Raw genomic sequence first — 23,236 nt, 5'->3', positions numbered from 1 at the left:
TAAGTTGCGCGCTCCGTCTGGCCTGGCAACTGGTCCTCGATTCAAGTCGACTCTGGTCTTGGCTGATGGGTGAGGAATTTCCGAGATTTCGTTTGTCGTCTGTCGTCGGGGACCCGGGACTTGGTCGTGTCATTCGTTTGAGGCGAGCTATCTCATCCTTTGACTCCAGGTCCTTCCCATCATGTTCTATTCCATGTTTCCTCGGCCACGAAACCGGGTGCCCCCATGCCTTTTATACTCGTCCGCCATACCGGGCCCATGAAGCCATCATCCATCCATCCCCTTCAGACGCTTCCCATACAGGAGCACACAGAATGCAGCGTCCTCCCCCATCATTTTCCCACGCAATCCTTCCCCGCTTTTGCCATCCTCTCCATGACCTGTTCATCACCCACCCACCTGCCACTCGTCTTGGTGTTGAAGCTCTTGTGTCTCCCCTGGGCCCTCTTTTCTCATACTATCCTGCTTTTCTTCCGTACAGTCACAGTGAAGCCATTCCATTAGGCTGCCATCCCGGGCCCCTCACCCACCCTCCATTGGCCCGCACACATCCTGACGCCCGTTGCGCCATCCACTTAAGTTGAAGATGAGCCTGAGGTTATTCCGCTCCGTAAACGTCCCCTCGTCGACGCTTGCGATGTTGTTTCCGCAACCGTGGCCACCATTCGCGTCCCCACATTTTTCCTTCTCCGTGTAGGGAAGTGCCTTCATTTGCATCCATTCCCGCCCCGTGGTTCAGTTGATGATGTGCCTCAATGCAAATAAAATGTAACGGCGACACCCAGGGATTGTCGTGCGCTCAATATTGCAGTTTATATATCATTCATGTTTTTACACGGCGGATCGTCACGCTCTCCCCGAGACATATCCTACCCTCTATGTAGAACCTGTCTAAAACATCCCATCTGTCCTCTACAATCGGCTGCCTGCCGATGCATCCTCATTCACCCACTTGACTTTGCCCTGGGCATCGACCGTGGTCTTGCGACTAATGATCTCGTTGACAACGTCTGCAATACCCTGGCGCCCGTTCCTTGATGCAACAATGGTCTTGGTCAACTCCTGAGGCGTGTAGCTACCACCGCTGATGGCAGCCTTGATTTCCTTTTCCGTGGGCACACCGAGACCCTGGTAGGGGTATTCGGAGTACGTACGGTCTGTGAACAGCTCCAGAGACTGCGTCTTCTCGAAGTCGAAGAAGGGCTGTGAGACGTTCTCGCTGGCGGGGATGGCCTCCAGTGACTCAGGCTGCCACTTGGGCTTCTCTTTGCGGACCAACAATGCTGTGACGCCCTCGGTGAAATCGGGGTGTTGCATGAATTTGCTGGCAATCTGATGCTCCTTGTTGAACGTCTCGGCAATGTCCCACTTGCCACCAACTCGCATCTGCCTGAGAGTCACATGCACTGCCGTCGGCGATCGCTTGTTCAACGTGGCTAACTGCTTCTGGGCCCAGTCCGCAGTCTCCCCCTTCTCTGCCTTCAAGGCAGCAATAATGTCGGAAACATTGTTCTTGCTGAAGCATCGATCAACGGCCTGGCGGACCGCGCCGCCCAGCTGCATTGGCTGGTCGTAAGGCAAGCCAGTGCAAAACTCCTCCAAAGTGTCATTGATAATTGCAAGCCTCTTGGGCAAAGGGTCATCGTCTCTGAATCGCAGTTCGGCAAGGCGGGCCTCGAGGTCGGGCAGGCTGGTAGAGTGAAGGTAGTGAGTGGCGATGCCAGAGTAGAAGACGTTTGGACCAGTGAGACGCTCGCTGGTAAGAGCTAGATAAGTGCCAACAGCTCCATTCATCCTCGGCAGGAAAAAGGAGGCTCCAACATCGGGGAAGAAACCGATCGTTGTTTCAGGCATGGCAAAAACTGTCTTCTCAGTCGCAATTCGGAAAGGGGCGTGAATGCTGAGGCCAACACCGCCGCCCATAGTGATGCCATCCATGAAGGCAATATACGGCTTCGCATATGTGGCAATGTAGTGATCCAGTTTGTATTCAAGGCCAAAGTAGTCGGCCGACCTTTTCCATCCATCGGCACCCTCCTGGTTGTACTCAGCAAGCGCGGCAACATCACCGCCAGCGCAAAGGGCCTTCTCGCCGGCTCCCTTCATCACCACAATGTTGGCCATGTCGCTCTTTTCCCACTCGACCAGGCGGGGCACAATCTTGCGAATCATGGAGGCATTGAGCGAATTGAGCTTCTTGGGTCGGTTGAGCATAACGCTGCGAAGACCGTATTTGCTCTCGAAAACGACATCATTAGGTTCGTCGCCGGGGAGTTCCTTGATGGTGGTGGCCTCGGTGGAAAGCTAGTAAAGCAGTAGATTAGCAAGACATCGTTCCCGATGGACATTAGGGTTCTCCCGGCAAATGGTCAGAGTAGACGTACGGGTCGAGCGCCCCAGGAGCTCAGGACTTTAGCTTGGTGTGTCATGTTGAGACTGCTTCTAAAGCTCCAACTGCTTGCAGCATTGGCGGCCGAACCAGCTCGCACCGCAATTGCTCGGAAAGACATTTAGATGGAGTGTAATGGACGGTATCACGGGGCGCTCCCTTGTGATAAAAAGTGCGCATCGATTGCCGCGGCAAAGATAGTTGTGCCGGGAGTGCGGATTGGAGGGTGCTTAAGCTGACCAGACCGGGCCAAAACGTCACGGCAATTCGCATTCTCCATCAAAACCTGAGAATGTTTGGTAGCCCGAGAAGTGGCTGCCGTCGCTTGCCGCCTTTGCGCCTTGTCCACGGAGTACGTGCCTAGGCACCTGGGGCTCGGGCGGCGCAGCCCGGGTTTGCAGCAGACACCAATGAGCCAGTCAGATGCAGGTTGGGCCCACTGGCCCACGTCTGCTGCATAGGCCAATCAGAATCACCCACTTGCTCATGTCTCTCCAACTTTTCGTCGAGACTTTTGGGTACTGCGATCGCGCGTTGTAGCTGCCATATCCCAGCAACACACACAAATACCTTCAAGATGGCAGATCCCAAGATTCAGTACGCTCTACTACATCCCATTCCGTCCATCTGACCGGCATTGCTTACGCTATTATAGGGAGCTGCTGAACAAGCCGCGCAACGAGCTCACGTATGCATCCATCCTTCTGTTCACTTCCCCCTCCCCTCTCATCACCCACCGATGAATATACCCGGGACCGCTCGCTCGTCATCTAACCAGGTTCAAATATAGTGAATACGAAATCGCAGAGCTCGAAGAGCACGAATTCACCTCGGGCCCCCTTTCGATCCTCCAGACCGCCGTCAAGTCGCACACCCAGGTCCTCATCTCTATCCGCAACAACCGCAAGCTCCTTGCCCGCGTCAAGGCGTTCGACAGACATTGCAACATGGTTTTGGAGAATGTAAAGGAGATGTGGGACGAGACGCCACGATTAGCAGATGGAAAGAAGGGACGACCTGTGAACAAGGATCGATTCATTAGCAAGATGTGAGCATGCCCACCAGCCCTTTGACTTTGGATGTGCGAAAATGCATGCCCTCCAGAGGGAGCAAATGTCCAGCTGACATGAGACGTTTAGGTTCCTGCGAGGAGACAGCGTTATCCTGGTATTGCTGAGCTAAAAGGGTCACGACGGTTGATTTTACGGCATGGTTTTATTTTGGTTGTTAATGACATTACGCGGCTACCTTTGGCCTGTGGGATTGTGTGGGTGATGTACCGGTCGGCTTGCGACATTTATTTCACGTTATTTCACGGGAATGGACGATAGGCGTTGAAGAAGAAAAAACAATCCAGTTACACACAACTATGCGTTGGCCTTATTGCTTTGGTGCTTGTATCTACCTCCAGTGCCGCTGTCGGAAGATGCTGAGGTTGGCGCGGTGCTGGATATTTGGTGTGATGTCTACCTAACGGAAGATCAGGTTGCCAGAGACAGAGCATCGGGTTAGCCCTTGCGCTTAGAGAGGCTGCATTTCCAAGTGACCTGGTGCTTCTTTATAACCCGCAGCTTAACCAGCCGACTTCGGTGTCAGTAGCCGTAGCGGTCAACAATTACACTCTTGATAAACGGGAATAGCCCCCCATCAATTGCAAGCCGCACGAAGACGCACAAGTCAAATTATGCAGCAGGCTAATTTCGCCGTCGGCAAGGGACTGTCATCTAGCAGGGCCGAATAGTAGCATCACGGGAAGCCAAAGTGCGTTCACATCTTACCGAGTGGGAAAAGTGTTGCCCTCCTCCACAATGACAAGATAGCGTATCGTATCATGATTGTACTTCGGTGCTGCTGCTCCAGAGCAAGTCAATAACTTACACGTTAATAAAAACAAAACCCGTTGATAAGATTCATGATGACTCAGCTTTTTGTTGCGCCATAGACACGTCACAATATAAGAATAATTTGTGACGCATGTTGTAACTAGCACGGCTCATGACCGCCCCACGTCCATGGCGCAGTGGACAAGTGGGGAGTTGGCAACCCCATGTTTCTAGCGTGGCGAAGTTGAGAGTTGAAGCCTGTCGAGAGGACCGAGTTTAGATTTACACGAGCCAATGAGCCGGTAAATGAAGTTTAGAGGTACGCATCAGAGGTGCAGTAACCTGTTACTCGTTATTGTCCCGCCAGTGAGCCGACAGTTGCCCGTCGTCCATCTCCATCGCACGAAGAGAGGGAACTACTAACTTGCTCTTTTTTTTTCGTTCTTGTTTCTATTTTTTCTTATAATATAGATAGATAGACCTAGTCTAGTAGTAGTTCCTCTTCTGTCTGTGAGTGTTTTTTGTTTATTTGTATTTTGTTTTGAGTTTCTCAGCCAGCTGTTGGCTGCTGCTGCTGCTGACCCGTACGTACGGTACATACATATTATATGTATGTATGTCCATGCATGCATGTCCAGCTGTATTCTTCCTGTCAGTCAGTCAGTGAGTACCTGCTGCCGCCCGCTTGGTAGTTGTTGAGAGTCTAGCTAGTAGCTAACAATCACTCTCTGTCTGGTATACTGACTGACTGGTAGTTGTATACGAACGAACTTGCGGTATTAACAGCTACAGCATAATTATTAATGCACGTACGTGCGCCCCGATGACCTGTGCCATTCATTATCCTCCCTCTCGAGTAGAGCGAGCGAGGCATACGCGTGTCATGCATGCAATCATTGATTGATACGTCGACAGTTTGGGCGCGCAGTCTAGCTAGCCTGCGCCGTTTGCACAATACAATTAAGTGACGACGACGCTCTTTTCTCTCTCCTCCTCTCACCCACTGGAGCACATGATTCAACCAGACGAGAAAGCTAGCTAGCTTCACCTACTTGATTAACATTTTCCCCAGCCGGCACGTCACTCACTACTACCCACACAACACGGACGGAGTATAGAGGCCAACATGTTTGCTTTGACTTAATAGCACGATATCACAATCTGTACAAATACAATCCTCCTCGCCGCCCTTCCCATCAAACCTTCTCCCACTCCTCATCCACCCTCCCAGCCAACCCGCCAAAGAAACAAGCCAGCCCAAACGCCCCCGGATCGGGAACCTGCTCAAAGCCCTTGCCGCCCACGTACACCGTCCTCCCCAAACTAGCCTGCATGCCCTTTGTATCATCAGCCGCCTTCGCCGCAGCCTCCGCGGCCTTCTTCACGTCCCCCGTCTTGCCGAGGACTTCAACGAACGGATACAGTGCATCCACAAGGGTTCTGTCCCCGGGCCGAGCAGGTGTATACTTGGACAGCGCGCCGCAGGATTGCTCAAGGGCCTTGGCCCACGAAGAAGGCGTCAGTTCGCCGGAGGGAAGGGAGCGAAGCGCGTGAGCAAGCGCGTTGAGGAAGATGGCGTAGAGGGCGCCGGATGTGCCGTCCATGGTGGACTCCACGACGGGAATAATGGATGTCAGTGTCAGGACGGGGTCGTCGGTGAGGGTAGTTTGGTTCATGTGCTTCAAGACAGCTGAGAGAGAGTTAGCGATGCCCATCGATCGTTGTGCCCGTATGCGGAACTCGTCAGACGTACCCTCTGCTCCTCTCTTCAACCCAATGCCGCAGTCCCCATCCCCGACGACGGTATCATACCGCGTGACTTCTGGCTCAGCGGCAATGACCCTCTCCAGAGCCAATTCCAGCCTCTCCTTGACGATGCTCTTGTCCATCCTCAGCCCGCTGGGCTTGGCTTGCTCACCTTGACCCCTCTCCTCCGTGCGCGTGGCCGTGTTCTTCGCCTCCCACGTCTCCTTGCGGATCGGTGCCGACCACCCCGTCACTTCTGCGCCAGCATCAAGCAGCTCAATCATCCCGGGGCCGCCGATATCCGTATTGACCACGTTGAGCAGCGAGATGCTGAATCCTAACCCGTTCAAACTGGTCATAAATGTACCCGTTACGATGCGAACAGGGTGGATTCCATATTTGGAGTCCAGCTGCGTCACAACTTCCGTCGTAATGCCGCCCATTTCCAAGACGGACACGCCTCCCAAATTGTTGATCATCAACACGACCTCATTGGAGTTGACGTTGAGGAACGCGCGGTCCTTGTCGCCGGAATCAAGCAGTTGGGCAAGCATCCTGCCCACCAACCGAGGCAGATCGAGCTTCGCCCTCTCGGAGCCAGGCTCGTTGTGAATGCCCATGCCGATCTCTGCCTCCCCCCGTGCCAGCTTGTCGTCCTGGGCATCGACCGCCCTCCCCGGCACGTGAACGTGCTCCAAACTCGCCCCGACGCTGACGGTATTCTCGGCCGTCAACCTCGCCACCTTGGCGACGTCGCTCAGAGACCGGCCCCTTGCTGCCAAAGCACCCGCGATCTTCAGCACGAGCACCGTTCCCGCGATACCCCTTCTCCCCACCTTGCCTGCCTTTGCTCTGCCGACGCCCACGTCATCGCCCACCACCACCATTTCGACGTCTAACCCGCTGGCCTTGGCCTTCTCGACAGCCACGCCAAAGTTGAGCACATCGCCTGTGTAGTTCATTACCACCACCAACACACCCTGGGAGGTATCCACGCGGGAGGTGATGCCCGTACGGACCTGTTCCGCGGATGGGCTGGCGAATATGGTACCTGCCACTGCGGCGGAAAGCATGCCGGGACCGACCATGGCTGCGAAGGAGGGCTCATGGCCGGATCCGCCGCCGGAAATGATTGATACTTGGGGAGTTGCATGGCTTGGGCGGCGGTAGATGATTTTGGAGGCTGGGTCGAGAGCGACGTTGGGGTTGGTAAGGGTCAGACTGTGGAGGGCGTTGTTGACGAGCTGCGTTGGGTCGTTGATGAAGTGTTTGGACGACATGGTGAAGGTGTTGGTGGCTGATGAATTTCCAGAAAGTATGGCCCTGGGGTGTAAGTAGCTTGGCTTCGTTGATTAACGATGCGAGCGCAGAGATCGATGTGACGACAAGAGGAATTATAACAAACACGAGTTAATTTGTCCCAAGAAGTAGATATTCCATTGATAATAGAATCACCCACTTGCTCTTGAACAATCCGGCAGGATGATATCAAGTGGCGCAAGTGAAATGACGAGCGGGGTCACAGTCGTCCGTCGTCCGTCTGCATTGAGTTGTGAACCCGCCCTGCACGGGGAATGCAGATACCGACGTGCATATGCAAGGTCGTGGTGGGGAAGAATCCTTGGACTGATGCTGGCGGCCTGAAGTGCCAAATTCCCGAAAGTCTAGAGGAAGCCACAGATGCGGATCCTGGATGGCTTCGCTCCAGGTCGCGAGGTGTTGCCTCGCCCGCCAATGTAGGATACGCAGCCCCATACATCCAAATCATTCTATTGCTAACCGTTCGAAGACTTATATGCTCCGCTGTCTTGATGCAATACTCGAATCGAATCTAACTGACATAGAAGACGCCATGCTGGTTGTAAACCTGTGGCCTTTCTGGCCTCCTCTTATGGAGCCAGTCTCCCAATGGCAACAACTGTTTGCTTGCCCTTCTCATTCCAATTCCAATAAACGCCGTTCCATACAAAACCCAAGAATCATGGATGGTATCCCCACCTGCTGAACTATAAAAAAGAAACAGCTCCAGCTGAATTAAAGACAAAGCAAAAGGCCAACACCCCAGAGGTATCTCCTATCTAAACTCCAGGAGCATAAATGCAGTTCCGCCAAGGGCACCTACAATGAATAGCATTGTGATAACACCTGCGCCTGCCTTGTCCGCCGTCGTCAAAGGCTTCAGCACGGTCGGATCTTCAGTGCCACCACTGCCGGCTGATGGGTTGCCTTTGGATGTACCACCATTGTTTTGCGTCACCGGAGGCGTTGACTTTCGCACGAGGTTATACATGACTGCATCTAAAGCATTCATCTGCTCACCAACACCGACCATTCCATCGAACCTGCCCTGCGGGATCCAGCTGAAGCCGCATGCAGTCCCCGTCTGACCCTTGAAATTTGGCGGCGCTGTTGACCCGGTGCAGGTAGATGCAGCGACCGCGCCGGCCTTTTCAAGCAATGGTTTGATGGTGTCATAGGTATAAGGAACCAGTTGGCTCGTGGCCGCAAGCCAGCGAAGGAGGTAGCCCTTGAAACTCTGTTGGTCGTTGTTGCATACTTTGTTGAACTCGCAAAACTGCTCGTAAACGACACCGTCTTTGAAGAACTTCTCTGAAGCATGCTTCAAAATGCCATCAACTGCCTTCTTCCACTTGTCATCCGACGTAGCATTGTACATGGCCGCGGCACCATGGAGGAAAATGCCCGCGTTATAGGACCACTCGAGCATATCGATTCTTGAACAAGTCCCGTCCGGGTCGATACTGATACCATCATGCACTCCGTAGTCACTGGTGATCAGGTTGATGGATTGTTGCCACTCAAAAATTTTGGTTGCCCATTCGCCGTAGGTACTGTTGCCCGTATAACGATGCAGTCGAGACGCTATGTTGAAGAAGCATCCGTTTGAGATGGAGTTTTTGTAGTTCCAGCCATTGTTGAATTGGAAAATTTGCCATCTCATGCCGCCCTTGCAGTCGGCTGGATCCCATCGCAGAACGTATTGGTTGAACACGGCCTGTGCCAGGGCAAGCCACTGGGCTTGATCGCTGGGAGGGTCGGGGAATTTGTTCTCGGCGGCAGACATGGCCGCCATGGCCCAAAAGCCTTGATCGTCGTTTCCTTCGGTTCTTGTCTGATTCTTGGGCATAAAATCCTTCGTGTCGCCGGCTTGGTGCAGCAGAGCCTGCATTGTGGCGTCATTATAAGAGCTGTCCCCCGTGAGATGCCAATAGTCAATGATGGTCCCAAACATGGCCCCTGCCTCCCACCCTGCTTGGTGTTAGCGTCATGTTGGCGCGTGGTCGGAACGAGGAGTCGTTCTCACAATAGTATGGATCAGGCAAGTTTCCTGGTGTATCGCCCGTATTGTTTCCGGTATAATATTTCATTAAGCCGTAGGCGATTGTCCCGGCTGTGCTCTTGATGGAGGCTAAACGTCACGAGTAATTAGACCACTGTCCACGAAGGAATCTATCGAGGGGCTCGCCAAAGCTAACCCACCTTCATCTTGAATTTGGACATCAAGACCATTGACGGGAGTGCCCACGAGGACAAGCGACAATGCCGCTGCTGACACGAAGCCTCTCATGCTGCTATAGCGGCGCAAGAGCAAGCCCAAGAATGTAAATATGTAGAGAATGAACTGAAGAATAGGACTCGTTGGTGGAGCCTGTAGCGTCTAGAGTCAACGAGAGAGAAAAAATGTTGATACAAGCCCAGCTTGCATTAGTCTAATCGTGATTGCGGGATATTAATCAAGAACAAAATCGACCCCAAACTTGAAACTGGCGTCGGGCGTGAGATTTTCGATATATGTCGGCAAAATGCAGGCAGGAAGAAAAGCAAGGAGGTTGTCAAATCCCCTGCACCATCGGTATAGGAGTCGAGAAAGACAAACACAAAGCGCGAGCGAAATCGAATGTTGAGCGAGCGAAAATGAAGTCGGCAGCTACCGTACCAGGCGACTCCTCCACGTAAGCTGCTGCTTACTAGTCGAAGAAGGAGGTATGGGACGCCGAGAGAGTGAAGAGGGACAAAAGACGGAGGAGGTGAAGAGTGGGAAATGAACGGTAATGGATGGCTATGACATGGTTGCAGGGAGTGACGGTGGTCAGCAGTCGGACCCTGCTCACTTCTCAGGAGACATCCATGGGGATTGTGGGTTTGGGATGCTACTTGGTCACTGCTCCGTGAAAATCCCGGTCGGGGCAAAACACGACTTCCGTGCCGTTCTTGGAGAGGCTTGGTGCCATGGATCATCTTCGTCTGAACTCGTCTCCCAAGCCACGCTGTTGTCTGGCTTTACCGCTGTCATCTCGTAGAACGGCTCAAAGAATGCAGCGTTGATCCTTCTCAAGCCCTCTGATCTGTGACACTCGTCCGCAGAGCCGTGCATGTCTCCCGAATGAGGCTGTGTCTGTTGGCCCCATGCCATTGGACGCCTGAAACGACTTGGTGGCGTTAAGTAGCGGGCTATGTTACAGAAGGATCTGAGAGGCGATTCTACTGTTCTCCTGCTCTCCGTGATGAAAAGAATCAATGGCGGCGGAGTGGTCTGGCTACAACTGAACAGCCACAGCTCATCAGTCTAGTCCGTCGCGCCCCTGGGATTGGGCCTCGTATTCCTTCATCCCTGGTGTGTACTGGTGGCAGATTTGGTATGCGGTGCCCCTGGCAGATGTCGATGCGCCTTGACGGCAGCACGCTAGTTGGTCTTGGCACTTCCCCCTTTGAATGTTGGCCCTGTGGAGGAGTGGCCATCTTAAGGAACCACCAGACCAGAGAGACAAAAGGGGCTCAGGGACAACTCGGGAAGGACCCACCCAACATTGAACCTACCAACCACCAAAAGCCAAACTTTCATTAAAAGACTTGTTGCCAGCTTGGAGAAGTCTGAATTGAATTGATGATCCATTCTCACCAATCGCTATATGCAATAGTCAGGCAGCTGCAGCACCTATTCAAAAGCCCCGCGCGGCCCCAATCGATATCAGCCTGCGAGCTATACAGCCAGGTCAGACGGCCAGGCCAGACATCGGGCTTGAAGAAGCCTGATAGATTGTCATGACTGCTTCCCCAGTTCAATACGAGCTTATGGAAGCCTCGATCAAATGACACGGTCAGGCAGCTTCAATCAATGGGGCTTGTACGCTTGTGGAAGCATGTACCTGCAGTGGGTAGCGGGATTGATGTTGTTGATAACTAGGGCCATGACTTCAGGAATATTTGAAGGTTCGGTGCCCCTTGCAGGCCTCTCACAACAGATGTCGCGAGATGTGCGCCTAGGCGATAACAAGCAGGGAGTGTTGGCGCGAGGATTTTCTCTCAGATAAATCCAGATGGCAGGCTCATCACCATCGACAACAGGGCACGCGACAACGGGTTTTCTAGGTTTCAATCTTGGCAAGCTTTCGTGCCGCGAAAAGCCGCCTTAAAGCTAGAAAACTTGGCGAGGGGCGGATATTCCGTCCATGTATCCCAGTCGAATAGTTGCAATACTCACGCCACACCCACAATGATTCTGATTGATAACATGGGCAAGCAGTTGGAACACAACAATGCCGAGCGATTTTCACCTTGACAGCTTGTGATGACGAATACAGATTTATTTCCTTGCAGGAGGACTGCAGTCGAATATGCAACCTATCAATAGACGCTATCTGATGACGATGTGTCGCAAACTGCGGCTACTTGAGCTATATTTTACGATAAGCAGTCTTTCAGCTATATTGAAATAGGCTTCATAAAAAGGCACCAGATTTTGCTTCCAAACTCCCGAATCTCAGCTGCCATCAGTTTACCGGCATCACCCTGTTAGTGCAAAGGGTGACATGGACCCTAAAATAGGCATTCCTGGAACCCCTACCTACTATTGTTCTACAACCCAAATGACGTCGTTGCAGTTATGTAAGATGCATCGTTCAGGAGACTTTCTAAGCTACGCAACGGATCCATGGCAATTTCACGAGTCTCGGTCTACGACGTCTCCTTTAGTGTGGTAACTACCTAAGGTGCTAAACTAGGACTAGACGAGTCTCATCATCAAGAACGGCCGCGGAGAATGACGGAGTTTTACGGCTTCGCTGAACGCTGAGTATCCCAAGAAAGTGTGCATGCGCCATGTTGACAAATATTGTAAGGGGATTCTTGTTATCGCATGGAACTTCAATGACTGCATCTTTGGTGTACCTCATTACATCACATCCCTTTAAAGAACTATCCCTTAATTTTCGATAAGAAAACTGGTGAGGTCCAAGTCATGGCCCGATAACAGACGACATTCGAGCAGTGCTGTATCTACTACGGCTCTGTTCAAGTTGGTTGTTCGGGTCAGTGCGGGAGGCCGCCTGGCCACTAGCAAGAATTGAATCATGCTGGTTTCAATGTTGTTTAAAGAACTCTGTATTGACAAAAGCGGGCGCTCAATCACGACATGCCAAGAGTTCCGGATCAGGGGTCTGTGTGGCGATGCATTCAGCCCAGCCAGGCGATACGATCTCTCAACCTTACAGGTGAAGACATACCCTGACGATAGTATCTCCAGGGCGAATAATATGACAGACTGGGTTTTGTTGCCTTGTTTTGTTCCTAATGACTTGGCACTTTCTCGCTCGGCAAGAGGAAAATGTATTTGCAGACGAGACAAGGCAGGTCGTCATATTACTGTGGGCTATTTTTTTTTTTAAAAGTGAATAGTATTCTCGACCGTTGAACCCGCTCGTTGTAGCGACGCACAAGCATCGATGCTCCGTCTTGCCTAGTCTTAAGAAGCGCTGGCTCTGTTCATTGTCTAGTCGGGCTTCGTTCGGCACGTCCCCTACTCTCACGATAGTTTCTGCACTGGGATTTGGGGAAATGTTTATTTCCGGCTGCTGAGTTGAGACAAGGGGATGTCATTATTGAACTACCTTGACCATGGCTTCCTTTCCGCCAAGTATGTACACTGAACAGTCCGCTCACACTTTTGGTTAGCTCACATGCTTTCACAGCCATGACGCATAGCTACTGCGCAGCGATGTGGTGGATAACAAAATGGACGAAGTCGTTGATATCCGAGTTCAAAGAATTAGCGAGGACAAACATGAATCGTTTGTAGATGCCGTCGTGCACTGTAAGCGACAATCAATGGAGAAACTGACGTCCCGCAGCAGCTCACTTATTACATCCACGAGAATCATGTGGATACAACAAATCACACCACCACAATTTATATTTTGGAGACGTGATACAAGACTTACTTGCTGGCAGAAGACGAGCGGCTTTATTTGGTGCGGTGCATTGACTTGACCTCCACAATTGTTGCGAGTAAATGATTCCCATGTCTTTCAACGTCTTGGCTCCCGCGAGCCAGACTTTGCGATCCAAAAACATCGTCTTCCACGGTATCGAGTAAATAATACATATCGGAGAGCGCTATGTGTGACCATCAGGGTTGTCATCCTAGACGAGACTTGAACGTCAGCGGAGATGATGAATGGGAATCTATCCAGACTAAGCTATCCGACGACCACCTCCAGAACAGCCCAATAGACATGTCATATCGACAAAGTCAACAAATTTATTTGCATTGATCTCCACCCCCCAGCTGTCCGCGGTCACGCTCCTGCAGGGAATTAAAAGCTCCCAAGTCAATATAAGGGCACCGTGGATTTCATACGAGGCCGCACAAGAATCTTTTGAAAGGTCGTATTGCCCTTATAGTGATCCTCCCTGCCAAGGAGAATAGACAGCCGCGAACAAGCAGAATGGTGCCGTCGCCTCAACCATCCCTGCCCACTCGGTTGTAAACCGGGCCTGCGCTGCGGGCAGATGGGATCATGGCTCAAATCCGGCGCACCAAAGCAAGGATTGGCTTAATGCAAAGAACGGAGGCAATGCCGAAATGAGGCTCTGGAAACGGCTCTAGCCACAGCAAAAAAAGGCAGCCTTCTAAAAATGAACACGAAGAGTGGGTTGACTAGTGGCTCAAGTCCCGAAATAGGAACTAAGCTCTCCCGGGGCAAACAAGTGTTTCAATATAAGCCAAGATTAAAGAAGAGACAAATAGGGACATATAGACTAGTGGTGTTACTGAAAAGAAAGAAAAAGAAAAGTGTCGAAAAAAGAGAAGACCGACTCGAAAATCATGGCTGACGAGCCCAGCGCCATCGACCGCCATGGGGATCTCAGACTCAAAGTCGGCAGTCCGCAGCAGGCGGGAGACACCCTTTGCCAGAGCGTCGAGTTCCTCGTCTGCTCGCGCGCTTTGGCCCGAGCATCCCCGGTTTTCGATCGTATGCTATACGGGGCTTTCGCCGAGGCCGGTCACAACCAAGAGAGCAGCGAGGGCTGGACGGTCGAGCTGAAGGAGGACAAGCCCGCTGCCATGGAGGTGTTCCTGAACGTTGCCCATGCCAACTTTTCCCGCGTCCCGCACGTCCTCTCCGTGGACGGGCTGTACGACGTGGCCGTACTGACGCACTATTACGACGCAACGCGGCTGCTGGCCCCATGGGTCGGCAGCTGGATGGCGTCCATTGTCGAGATGACGCGAGATGCAAACGTCATCATGCCAAAGATGCTGTGGATATCGTGGGAGTTTGGACGCAAGGAGGACTTCATCGCCGTCGCGCGCCGGATGCTGATGGAGTCAAAGACGCCGTGGGCCATGGAGCCGGATTCGGGGGATGATGCCGTGCAGACTCCTCCGCACATTGTTGGTAAGAAGAGCCCCCTGGACATGAAGGCATTGCCTGGAGCAAAAGGAAGTGACGTCAAGTACGGAGGGCTGACATGCCAGCCGCTGCCACACAGAGCGCATAAACACTCTCCGAGTCCAGACGATCCAGGAGCTGCTCGACATAGTCAAGGATCTGGTCGCCAAGCTCATGGTGGTGGACGAAGAGCCAAGGTGGTGCCGCCACGCGACATATCTGGGACACCACCGGTGCGAGTCGATGCTGCTCGGTTCCATCACGTTTTGTCTGGCGAGGGCGGGACTCTGGCCGCTGCCCGAGGCTGTCGACGTCGAGCTCAGCCTGTTTGACCTGTACCGAGTACTGGCCACTTTGGTTATTCACGATATCGGAAAGACAAACGAGAAGCCGGCGGTGGATCACCAGGACTGCAATCCCAGTCCCCAGCTGTTGAACCAGGTTCAGATGGTCATGGGGCAGATACCCAGTCCGCTGACGGATTTCCATGTCAAGCATCTAGAGGAGCAGGCCCAGAGGTTAAAACACGGAGCTCCGACATAGAGCCGCTGGGATGTGTACGAAGTGGTGGTGAAGTTTTGGTATGGTGGCTTTCTTTGTCTTGACCTCGGCGTCTTACATTGAGGCCACTGAGGTGCAGATATGACTGCGACTACTACCGACGGGCAAGGAGTTGAAGAAAAGCGGCATTATGATTTATACCGTAATATGGCAATGTAGCAATCTTCAAATCAAGTTGCCTCCATGTTCCAACCCATTAATTCGAAATTCGTTGGGTGGCACTCCAAGTCTAAATCAGCTTAGCTTGACCCAAACTGGCAATAGAGGTGCAGTGTATCGAGGCGAATTGCTCGGCGGGCATACTCTTTTCGCTAGGTGCGCTTATCCCCTTATTATTTATTGTATTTAAACTCTCTAATATGCTTTTACATATTAAGGTAATTTATAGTAAAATATATTATTTACTTATTATAAAGTTAATACTAATATCTTATAATATAAAACCTGATAGCCTTGAGGTATCTGGTAGGGCTTGAGCGCACCTACATGTAGCAAAAAGAGTGACCCCGCCGATCAATTCATCTCAAGCGTCTCTCCTCCCCCCTCCTCGCTGCACGTGGTCACTTCATAACCAAGCAGCAGACAGTCAACCCCAATGCACACAGGCGCGGAGCAGCGACCTAGGGACATGATTGCGACGTTGCACCACCTCCGCCACATGAACATGCTGGGAGCTCCAATGAGCAATATAATCAGACGCGGCCCCGTGAGCCGATGAAATGCTGGATTGCAGTGTCACCCTTCCTCAAGGCACCGGGCGCATCACGCAACTTCGCCATGAAAGTGTTTACCATCTTTGGAGTGCTGATTGGCCTTGTGGTCGCCCAAGAGACGGGCAACCATCCAGAATGGCAGCGATGGTGTGGTAAGGCCTATCAGCCGCAGTAAGTAGTGCCGTTTCATCATTTCACCGTCTCGTCAATGGGCCCTAATTTGTACTCGAAGGCATCCCAGCTTTGAACCTGGAGGCCAGACCGTCGAGCCGGACAAGCTCCCCGGCGGCCCGGCTCTCGATATCCAGTTCAAGCCCCGGTACAGCATCTATCTGGAAAGCGAGAAGCAGGCGGAATTCGTTGTCAACGCGGGCATTTCCAAGTGGCACGGCCAGCCGTGGCCAAGCCTGAGCACTCCCGATGCGGCCCCTCGGGTCGTCTTCACAATTAACCTCGTATCCAACAATGACCTTCTTGTGTCGGACAGCGTCAATGTCAGCACCACCGGCAACGTCTTTGCTTTCAATCTGAGCAATCTCCAACCCAGCCTTGATCCATACGAGGTCGTCCTCTTTGGGGCAACGGAAGACGGCGCCTCCAACGTCACTGCCACAAGTGAACTCATGTTTCTTCCGGAAAAGAGCAAAGGCAGCGTAGCGAAGTTGGACAACCTGAATGGTGGCTTTTTGTTCCGCAGCCCGGCCACCGGGAACAACTTTGAGCCATTCCTCCCCTATGGGTACTACGCCTCTTGCGACAGATTCCTCTGCGACAAGGACTACATCCAAAAGGTCAAGGCGTACAAGGACCTGGGGCTGAACAGCATGGTGTCGTTGACGACGGTGCAAAACTCGCGCGCGACATACGAATACATGGATACCCTGGACCTGCGCTACATGTATGACTTGAGAGGCTCGTATAAGAACCTGACGGCGGTTGAGGAGCAGGTTTCTGTGATTCGGGATTTCGATGGCCTCTATTCGTACTGGGGCGCGGATGAGTATGTCACCGGTGTCGCAATCGCAAGTTGCGCCGCAGAGAGTCATGATGATAGGCTAACAGCGTCTCCAGGCCCGACGGCCACCAAGATCCCTTTGATCTCCTCCCCGAGGCGCGCCGTCTCATCCGCCAGCTTGACCCCTATCACCCCGTCTCCGTCACCCTCAACTGCCAAAACTTCTACTACAAGGAGTATACGGCGGGCGCCGACTTTGTCATGGAGGACGCGTATCCCATAGCCATCAACAGCACCTTTAGCAAATGGGGCACGCCTTGCAACACAACCTACGGCGACTGCGGATGCGACAACTGCCAGGGCAACGTGCAGGATGTGCCGAACCGCCTAGATGACCTGCTTCAGTACGAGCACTGGCTGGGGCTCTGGCCAAAGACGAAGGCGCACAACCCGCAGGCTTTCCACGGCGAGGACTACTGGTTCAGAGACCCAACGAATGAGGAGGAAGTCGCCATGAACGCTCTGGGGTTCAACCACGATGCCAAGGTGATTGCCTCGTGGGTGTGGCCGTTTAGCGATTCTCTCGGCCGGATCATGGGCAAGTTTGGATCGGCAGTCGCAAATCAACCCGCGAGGGACTTGATCGTCACGGGGAAAGCGAAACGCGTACACGTCGAGGGCCACCGTGTTGTTGACGCAGCGTACTGGGCTGGCGAGACGCAGGTGCTGGTATCGGTCGTGAACGGCGGTTATGAGGCCATCGACGGTGAGGTTTCAATCCCCCTGCCCAAGCTCTTTGCGCTCCAGACCAAGGATGCTATTGTCTGGGGCAACGGTACGTGGGCACTGGGCGATGGAGAGGTCCGTCTATCCAAGCAGAGCGCCATGGCGACGAATATGGTCATCCTGGGTGTGGGCAAGGGAAAGAGCAAAAAGTAGACGCCTCATGTGCAGAGTGGTTTTGTCGCTACTATATAGAAGTTAGATTCCATCAAGTAGCCTGAACCCAAAACTGAAAACGGCCACAAAAAAAAAAACACGGCGCTACCCCTCTCGCACAACCACATCATCATCCATCAAACTCATTGTTTCGGGATCCCGCTCCCGTCCCTGTTCATCCTCTGCCACTGGCTCTTCAGCTCGGCGCTATCCGCGCTGACAAGGGTATTCCTCCAGTTCCTCTCGCCCTCCATCTCGGCACACCTGACGACGCCGGCGCCCAGCATGACGGGCGTGCAGTTGGCGTAGATGGTCTCGTACGAGTGCGCCGGCACGACAAAGGTCTCGTGAAAGATGCCAATGTGGTCCGGCCGCACGGCGTTGTACCAGTCCCACGCGCGGCGGTGCATCTCCTCGTGCGCGAAGCGGTGGACGCTCTCGACATCGCGGAAGAAGTAGCTGGCCATGAGGGTGTCGGCGGCGCCGGGCCGCGAGCCGACCCAGTCGGCGACGCTGATGAGCCCCAGCTCGTCGCGGCGCTGCAGCAGGGCGTGTTTCATGTCGGCGAACATGTCGGCGATTTCCTTGCCGTGCGGGCACAGCGGGCCCCGGGGGTGGTTGAACTGGGCGCCGATGTTGAAGGCGACGAGGGGCCGGGACGAGGGCGACGAGCCGAAGGCGCCGGAGGGCCCGGGGAGGAGGGCGGTGGTCCGGCCGGGGACCACGGCGGTCACGTAGGACGGGGGCGGGGCGGGGCGCGGGAGGAACAGGTCCGCGAGTTGGGTGGTGGTGATGGCGAGGGCGAGCGTGGCGATGGGCACGGCGGCGTAGCGGCCGGGGAAGAGGGTGCATATGAGGAGCTGGGCGGCGGCTGTGAGGAAGATTTTCTGGCGCTGCGCGAGGAGAGACCTGAGGAGGAGCTGTGTGGGTTTTTGGGCGTCAGTGGTGGTGATGGTGCTGGAGGTGGTGGTGAGACTTACAATGGTGAGAGGGATTGGTTTCTCGACGGGCGGAGGGCCGACGGGCGGTAGCTTGGGTTTGAACTCGCCCATTGCGAAGTCGATGGCGACGGTATAAGTTGGTTTTTTTTTTTTTTGGACTTGGACTTGGACTTGGACGGCAAGATGGAAAGCGGTCGAGTGTAAATTCTGTCCCGCAATCTTTAGCGGTGCTGTGCTGCGCTGTTGGTCAGTGAAAACGACAAAGGACAGGCGAGGCCGACGCCTTAAGTATTTTCAGCCCATGGCCGCCTCTGAGACATGGCGTGGCACTGCATCGAAAAGAGAAAGCCAGGCAGGGGAACGGGCAGGAAGCCTCGGTGTTCTACTTGGACCGTGGGAGGCGGCCATCTGCAGATGCGAGGACGTGCTGTTGGGCCGGGGCCTCGCATTCGCTTCTCGGCCCCGCGATGCGAAAACATGGGGCGGGTGCTTGGAAACGAGAGCGAGAATGGCCACCCGGCAAACTATCCGATTGCGAGGGAGGGCTGATCTGAACAGGACATGGACCGGGAGGGGCTTCAGTGTCCCCGATCCTTACCCATGGCGACGTACATACTACTTATGTATGCACTCTGTGCTTCATTAGCGAGCATTGATGGTCTATATAGCATGGTCATATATTTTGCCTAGCAAGAGGTGCATTAAGATGCCACCGTACATATTACTACAATACAACTTGAACATGCGAGGTTCAATACTCTGCATCTGCCCCTGTAATCCGGCGGTAATACTTCAAATGTCTGGTTGGTACGGAGTACCCCGCCCCGGGTTTTAACTGGCATCAATGCATGTGCCAACATTTGAACATTCCACCCAGCCACCATCCTTGCTCTCCTCACGCCTACATAATGCCCTCGGTCGACTTTCCATGGCTACTTATTTTTAGAGAACATTGAATCCGATGCACTCTCGACGCCAGACACGGGCCGCAACAACACGCTCCCGTGGCTGGTGACCCAACAGTATCTGCTTCACGGCACTGCAGCCCGAAAGGCACCTCGTGACGCGGCGCATTGCATCGAACAACGCGACAAGGCGAATGATTCCGCGCCATGGGCGTTACACTTGCACTCGCTCAACCCGCCTCGCATTTCAAAACAAAACATGCAAGTCATTCGTCATTTATCATCACATCATATCAAATCCAGCACAACCCCCACCCCAAATCCCCCAAACCTTGCACAAATCCTCAACATCTTCATCTTGCCTCCTCCTCCGCCAACCCTCTCGCGCCCCGACGTAGATGAGCCAAATCTACACCCCCATCCTAGATACAGCTTACACAAGACCTTCCAGATCTGCCTCGCGGCAACCACGCACTTAAACCACGCTATCCAATCCCTCCAACCGCCCACGACCGCGGCCCTCTGCCTCACCGCGCCGCAGACGGAATCCATGCCTTGCACCCACGACTCCGCAAAGCTGCTGCTCTCCCGCTGGTGCCACCTCAGACGCTGTATTAGAATACCAATGTTGATCATGTCCCGGATGATTTGCTCCCTGCTGCCAGTCACCTTGTCTCTGTCGCCGTCGTGTTTTCCTTGTTCGCCTGCGGCTCGTCCGCCGACGCCGTGGGTGCCATGAGGGACTTTTCCCACTCGTCGAGCAGGTTGTTGGCCGTGCGTTTGATGTTGCTGGGCGACAGCCGGTTGACCATGTTGGGGAGCATCTCCTCGAGTTTGGTTGGGGATAGGATGGGGGTTTGCAAGTTTTTTGGTTTCCTACGTCTTGGTCAGCCGTCTTTTATTCTGTAGAGGTTCAGCTTTTGCTTTTTTCCCTTTTTTTGCCAAAAAAGAAAGAAAAATTAACAAAGCAGTAAAGGAAAGAAAAAGCTTACACTGGTGTTGTGTGCTCTTCGTACTCGGGAATACTCTGAATGTCATCCATCGGTCCGCCATGTACAGTCGAGCCGCTCCATCGCGTACTCTTGGCCGTCGCGGGAGACTCCCAATTCGCCCAGTCCGTGTCGTCCATGGAGTCAAAGCCCAGCGGCGTCCAGGAAAAATGCTTGCTCTTTGCGGGTCGCGACTTTTCCGGTGACACGTCCCTGCCGCTGCTATTAGGCGTTGGGGGAGCCGTCACGGGGGACGACGCGTCTAAACGGCTCGCTATTCTCTGGCCTGTCTGGCCATTTTTGGACCGAGCCTGATCTGAGGGCCCTGAATGGTTCATCGACCCAGTATGATGTTGCCCGGGACTCTGACCCTGTCCATTGATAGGCTCATCACCAATTGTAATTTGTCGAATATCCTCCACAAACGCCTTGAAACCGAGCCTGACGTCTTGCATGAACTGCGAGCCAGCGGGTGGACTCTGCTGTGTTCGGGGCTGCCATGAGGCTCTCTTTGCTAGCATCGGGTTCGCAGCCTGAGTTGCTCTCTGGTCAATTGGGGACGGCCGGGCATCTGCCCCGATCTTGTCCTCCAAGACTGAAAATTCGGAATTGGTCCTTGCTGGCGAGAGAAGTGACAATGTACGAGTATGGCGTCCCCTAAAGGCCGTTCTTCGGCTCTGCGTAGGTGTGCCCTGGTTTTGAAGCAGGAGGTTCCTGCGGTCCATGTCGACACTGCGTCTGGGCGACTGCACGCCTCCGTCTGCAGTTGGGGTAAAGACTCTGCTGGTGGAATCATAGAGGCTAGTGTCTAGTTTGTGAAGAGAGTCCATCAAGGAGAACTGCCTCTTGAGCGCTGTGAGTTCAGATTCTTCACGGGCCAACGCCTCTCTCAGCTCCAGCACCCTGCGCTCCTTTGCGGCGATTGCTGTTATGAATTCATTCACGTTGTTAGGCGACGGCAGAGCTGAGTGCTCCTGTGGCGTCGGCGGTACCGAGGACGGTGTAGATGCGGTTGCTGCGGGCGTAGGTCTCGAAGGATCGCTGGTTGGCAGAGCAATTGGTAAAGTGAGCGACAGTCTGTTTGGGATGCGACTAGTAGACTCGGTGCGTGAATGCCGCTTGGGTGAAGACGGCGCTGCCATGTTGCCCACGGGCAATGGCGGCGGCGGCATGCTGCTGCTGTCAAGACTTCGATGCTTGTTGGCTTTGCTCGTGCGAGGACCCGGTGTTGTCGAGGTGAGGGCGTTTGCTGCGGTCAGGGGTGATGACGATGATGCGGATTCAGGGGCAGAAGCAAAGGTCGAAGTGGTGGCCGCGCCGATGGTGCTGCTCAGGACCGAGGCCTCAATTGGCGTGCGGTCCGCCGCAGACGAGCGACGGCGAATCTCTGAATGCGAGGCCATGGCCAGATGCCTCTTGGAAATCCTGGAAATGCTATGAAACGAGTGACGAGTGCTCTGGCGTGCGTGAGGCCGGCGACGCTGGGTCGGGATCTGGATGGAGAAAGGAGGGGATGCGGCACGGTGATGGCCAGCAACTGCTCTGCGGCGCCGCACGGAACCAGCTCTTGAGGCGAGCGCTAGGACAAGTTGACGCTGGTTTAGACGGCGATGATATTCATCGAAAAGAGCGAGGCAGCGGTCGAGGGCGCAAATCGAAAGCAGAAATGCAGTCATGAGTGAGGGTGTGAAGCGAAGCAAGACCAGACGAGGTAGAGACGGCCTTGGTTGCTCATTCTGGCCCGGCCACTCAAAACCTGCGCAGGGACCAATTGACCAATTGACCACCCGAAACCCGTCGACTACTTTTTTCTTATTTTTATTAGCAGTGGGATTCGAGATGGGCGCAGTCTCAATTGACCAGCATCATTGGGCCGATGGTCGTCTGGGCGCCGAGGCAACCAGGGGTCACAACGTCACAAGTGAGCAAAACCCAAATTTGCGTGGAACCGGGCGCTAGGAGCGACGCTGCAGGCGAAAGAAGCTCCAGGATTGTCCGTCCGGGGTTTGTGTCAAAGTGCGTCCAAGTGTTTTTTGAAGCTGCGAGACGAGACGATGAGACGGACGGCGAGCCGCAATTATGATGTTCAATGTATGGCTGAGGTGCCGGGTCGATCAACACGCGAGGGAAGAAAGGGCCTGCCTGTCAACCTTGTTTCCGGGCCCCGCGTGTTTCGTGTCCAGGAACAGTGACAGGTCTTGTGTTGATGCTTTGTTTGGAACAGACAAACCAGCGAGGCACAAGGGCTGATGTCTCGGAGGCGGGCGACCGCCTTTTGTTTATCCCTCAACCACGGCCACATGTTCAGGCAACAACACGCCATCGCATGCATCATACCAGGTGCATATTATCTATGGCTACGATTACTATTCCCTGCCGTGCTCAACGCAAAGGGTCGTCCGTTATCCACAAGCATGTCCATCTCGCATCGTCAACACGCTCCACGCGTCGTTGACCCCAACAACCGGCGGATCTGGGTGGATCGCTGTCCGTCTTTAGCACGCCTTTATTCGAATAAAGGCTCGTCAGTGGTTTGTGGTCGCAGCCGCAGCGCACATGCATCTCCATGCCGCGTCGTCAAT

General features: G+C 53.8%; 8 protein-coding genes across 8 annotated transcripts; 3 read left to right on the top strand and 5 right to left on the bottom strand.

The window, feature by feature from the left end:
• Positions 1-912: 912 nt before the first annotated feature.
• Positions 913-2,429, bottom strand: MAA_09180 (mitochondrial 3-hydroxyisobutyryl-CoA hydrolase; the record flags this gene model as incomplete). The annotated part of the gene is made up of 2 exons (XM_007827178.1): positions 913-2,304; positions 2,385-2,429. 2 exons carry the CDS (start codon positions 2,427-2,429, stop codon positions 913-915), a joined length of 1,437 nt encoding a protein of 478 aa, XP_007825369.1.
• A 537-nt stretch (positions 2,430-2,966) lies between these two features.
• MAA_09181 (small nuclear ribonucleoprotein Sm D2) lies at positions 2,967-3,441 on the top strand (the record flags this gene model as incomplete). The annotated part of the gene is made up of 3 exons (XM_007827179.2): positions 2,967-2,986; positions 3,045-3,095; positions 3,168-3,441. 3 exons carry the CDS (start codon positions 2,967-2,969, stop codon positions 3,439-3,441), a joined length of 345 nt encoding a protein of 114 aa, XP_007825370.2.
• A 1,967-nt stretch (positions 3,442-5,408) lies between these two features.
• Positions 5,409-7,238, bottom strand: MAA_09182 (dihydroxyacetone kinase; the record flags this gene model as incomplete). Its single annotated transcript, XM_007827180.1, has 1 exon — positions 5,409-7,238. One exon carries the CDS (start codon positions 7,236-7,238, stop codon positions 5,409-5,411), a length of 1,830 nt encoding a protein of 609 aa, XP_007825371.1.
• Positions 7,239-8,032: 794 nt separating this feature from the next.
• MAA_09183 (glycoside hydrolase family 76 protein) lies at positions 8,033-9,547 on the bottom strand (the record flags this gene model as incomplete). The annotated part of the gene is made up of 3 exons (XM_007827181.2): positions 8,033-9,228; positions 9,284-9,388; positions 9,460-9,547. 3 exons carry the CDS (start codon positions 9,545-9,547, stop codon positions 8,033-8,035), a joined length of 1,389 nt encoding a protein of 462 aa, XP_007825372.2.
• Positions 9,548-14,083: 4,536 nt separating this feature from the next.
• Positions 14,084-14,983, top strand: MAA_09184 (proteinrelated to nuclear pore protein; the record flags this gene model as incomplete). The annotated part of the gene is made up of 1 exon (XM_007827182.1): positions 14,084-14,983. One exon carries the CDS (start codon positions 14,084-14,086, stop codon positions 14,981-14,983), a length of 900 nt encoding a protein of 299 aa, XP_007825373.1.
• A 1,006-nt stretch (positions 14,984-15,989) lies between these two features.
• Positions 15,990-17,819, top strand: MAA_09185 (uncharacterized protein; the record flags this gene model as incomplete). Its single annotated transcript, XM_007827183.1, has 3 exons — positions 15,990-16,096; positions 16,167-16,925; positions 16,997-17,819. 3 exons carry the CDS (start codon positions 15,990-15,992, stop codon positions 17,817-17,819), a joined length of 1,689 nt encoding a protein of 562 aa, XP_007825374.1.
• A 143-nt stretch (positions 17,820-17,962) lies between these two features.
• Positions 17,963-18,871, bottom strand: MAA_09186 (uncharacterized protein; the record flags this gene model as incomplete). Its single annotated transcript, XM_007827184.1, has 1 exon — positions 17,963-18,871. One exon carries the CDS (start codon positions 18,869-18,871, stop codon positions 17,963-17,965), a length of 909 nt encoding a protein of 302 aa, XP_007825375.1.
• Positions 18,872-20,330: 1,459 nt separating this feature from the next.
• Positions 20,331-22,330, bottom strand: MAA_09187 (uncharacterized protein; the record flags this gene model as incomplete). The annotated part of the gene is made up of 2 exons (XM_007827185.1): positions 20,331-20,541; positions 20,658-22,330. The coding sequence occupies 2 exons, from the start codon at positions 22,328-22,330 to the stop codon at positions 20,331-20,333; spliced, it is 1,884 nt and encodes a 627-aa protein (XP_007825376.1).
• Between the last annotated feature and the right edge of the window lie 906 nt (positions 22,331-23,236).

Source organism: Metarhizium robertsii (genome assembly GCF_000187425.2).
Source record: "Metarhizium robertsii ARSEF 23 chromosome Unknown MAA_Scf_2, whole genome shotgun sequence".
NCBI lineage: Eukaryota > Fungi > Ascomycota > Sordariomycetes > Hypocreales > Clavicipitaceae > Metarhizium > Metarhizium robertsii.
This window is presented reverse-complemented; position numbering and strand designations above follow the sequence as displayed.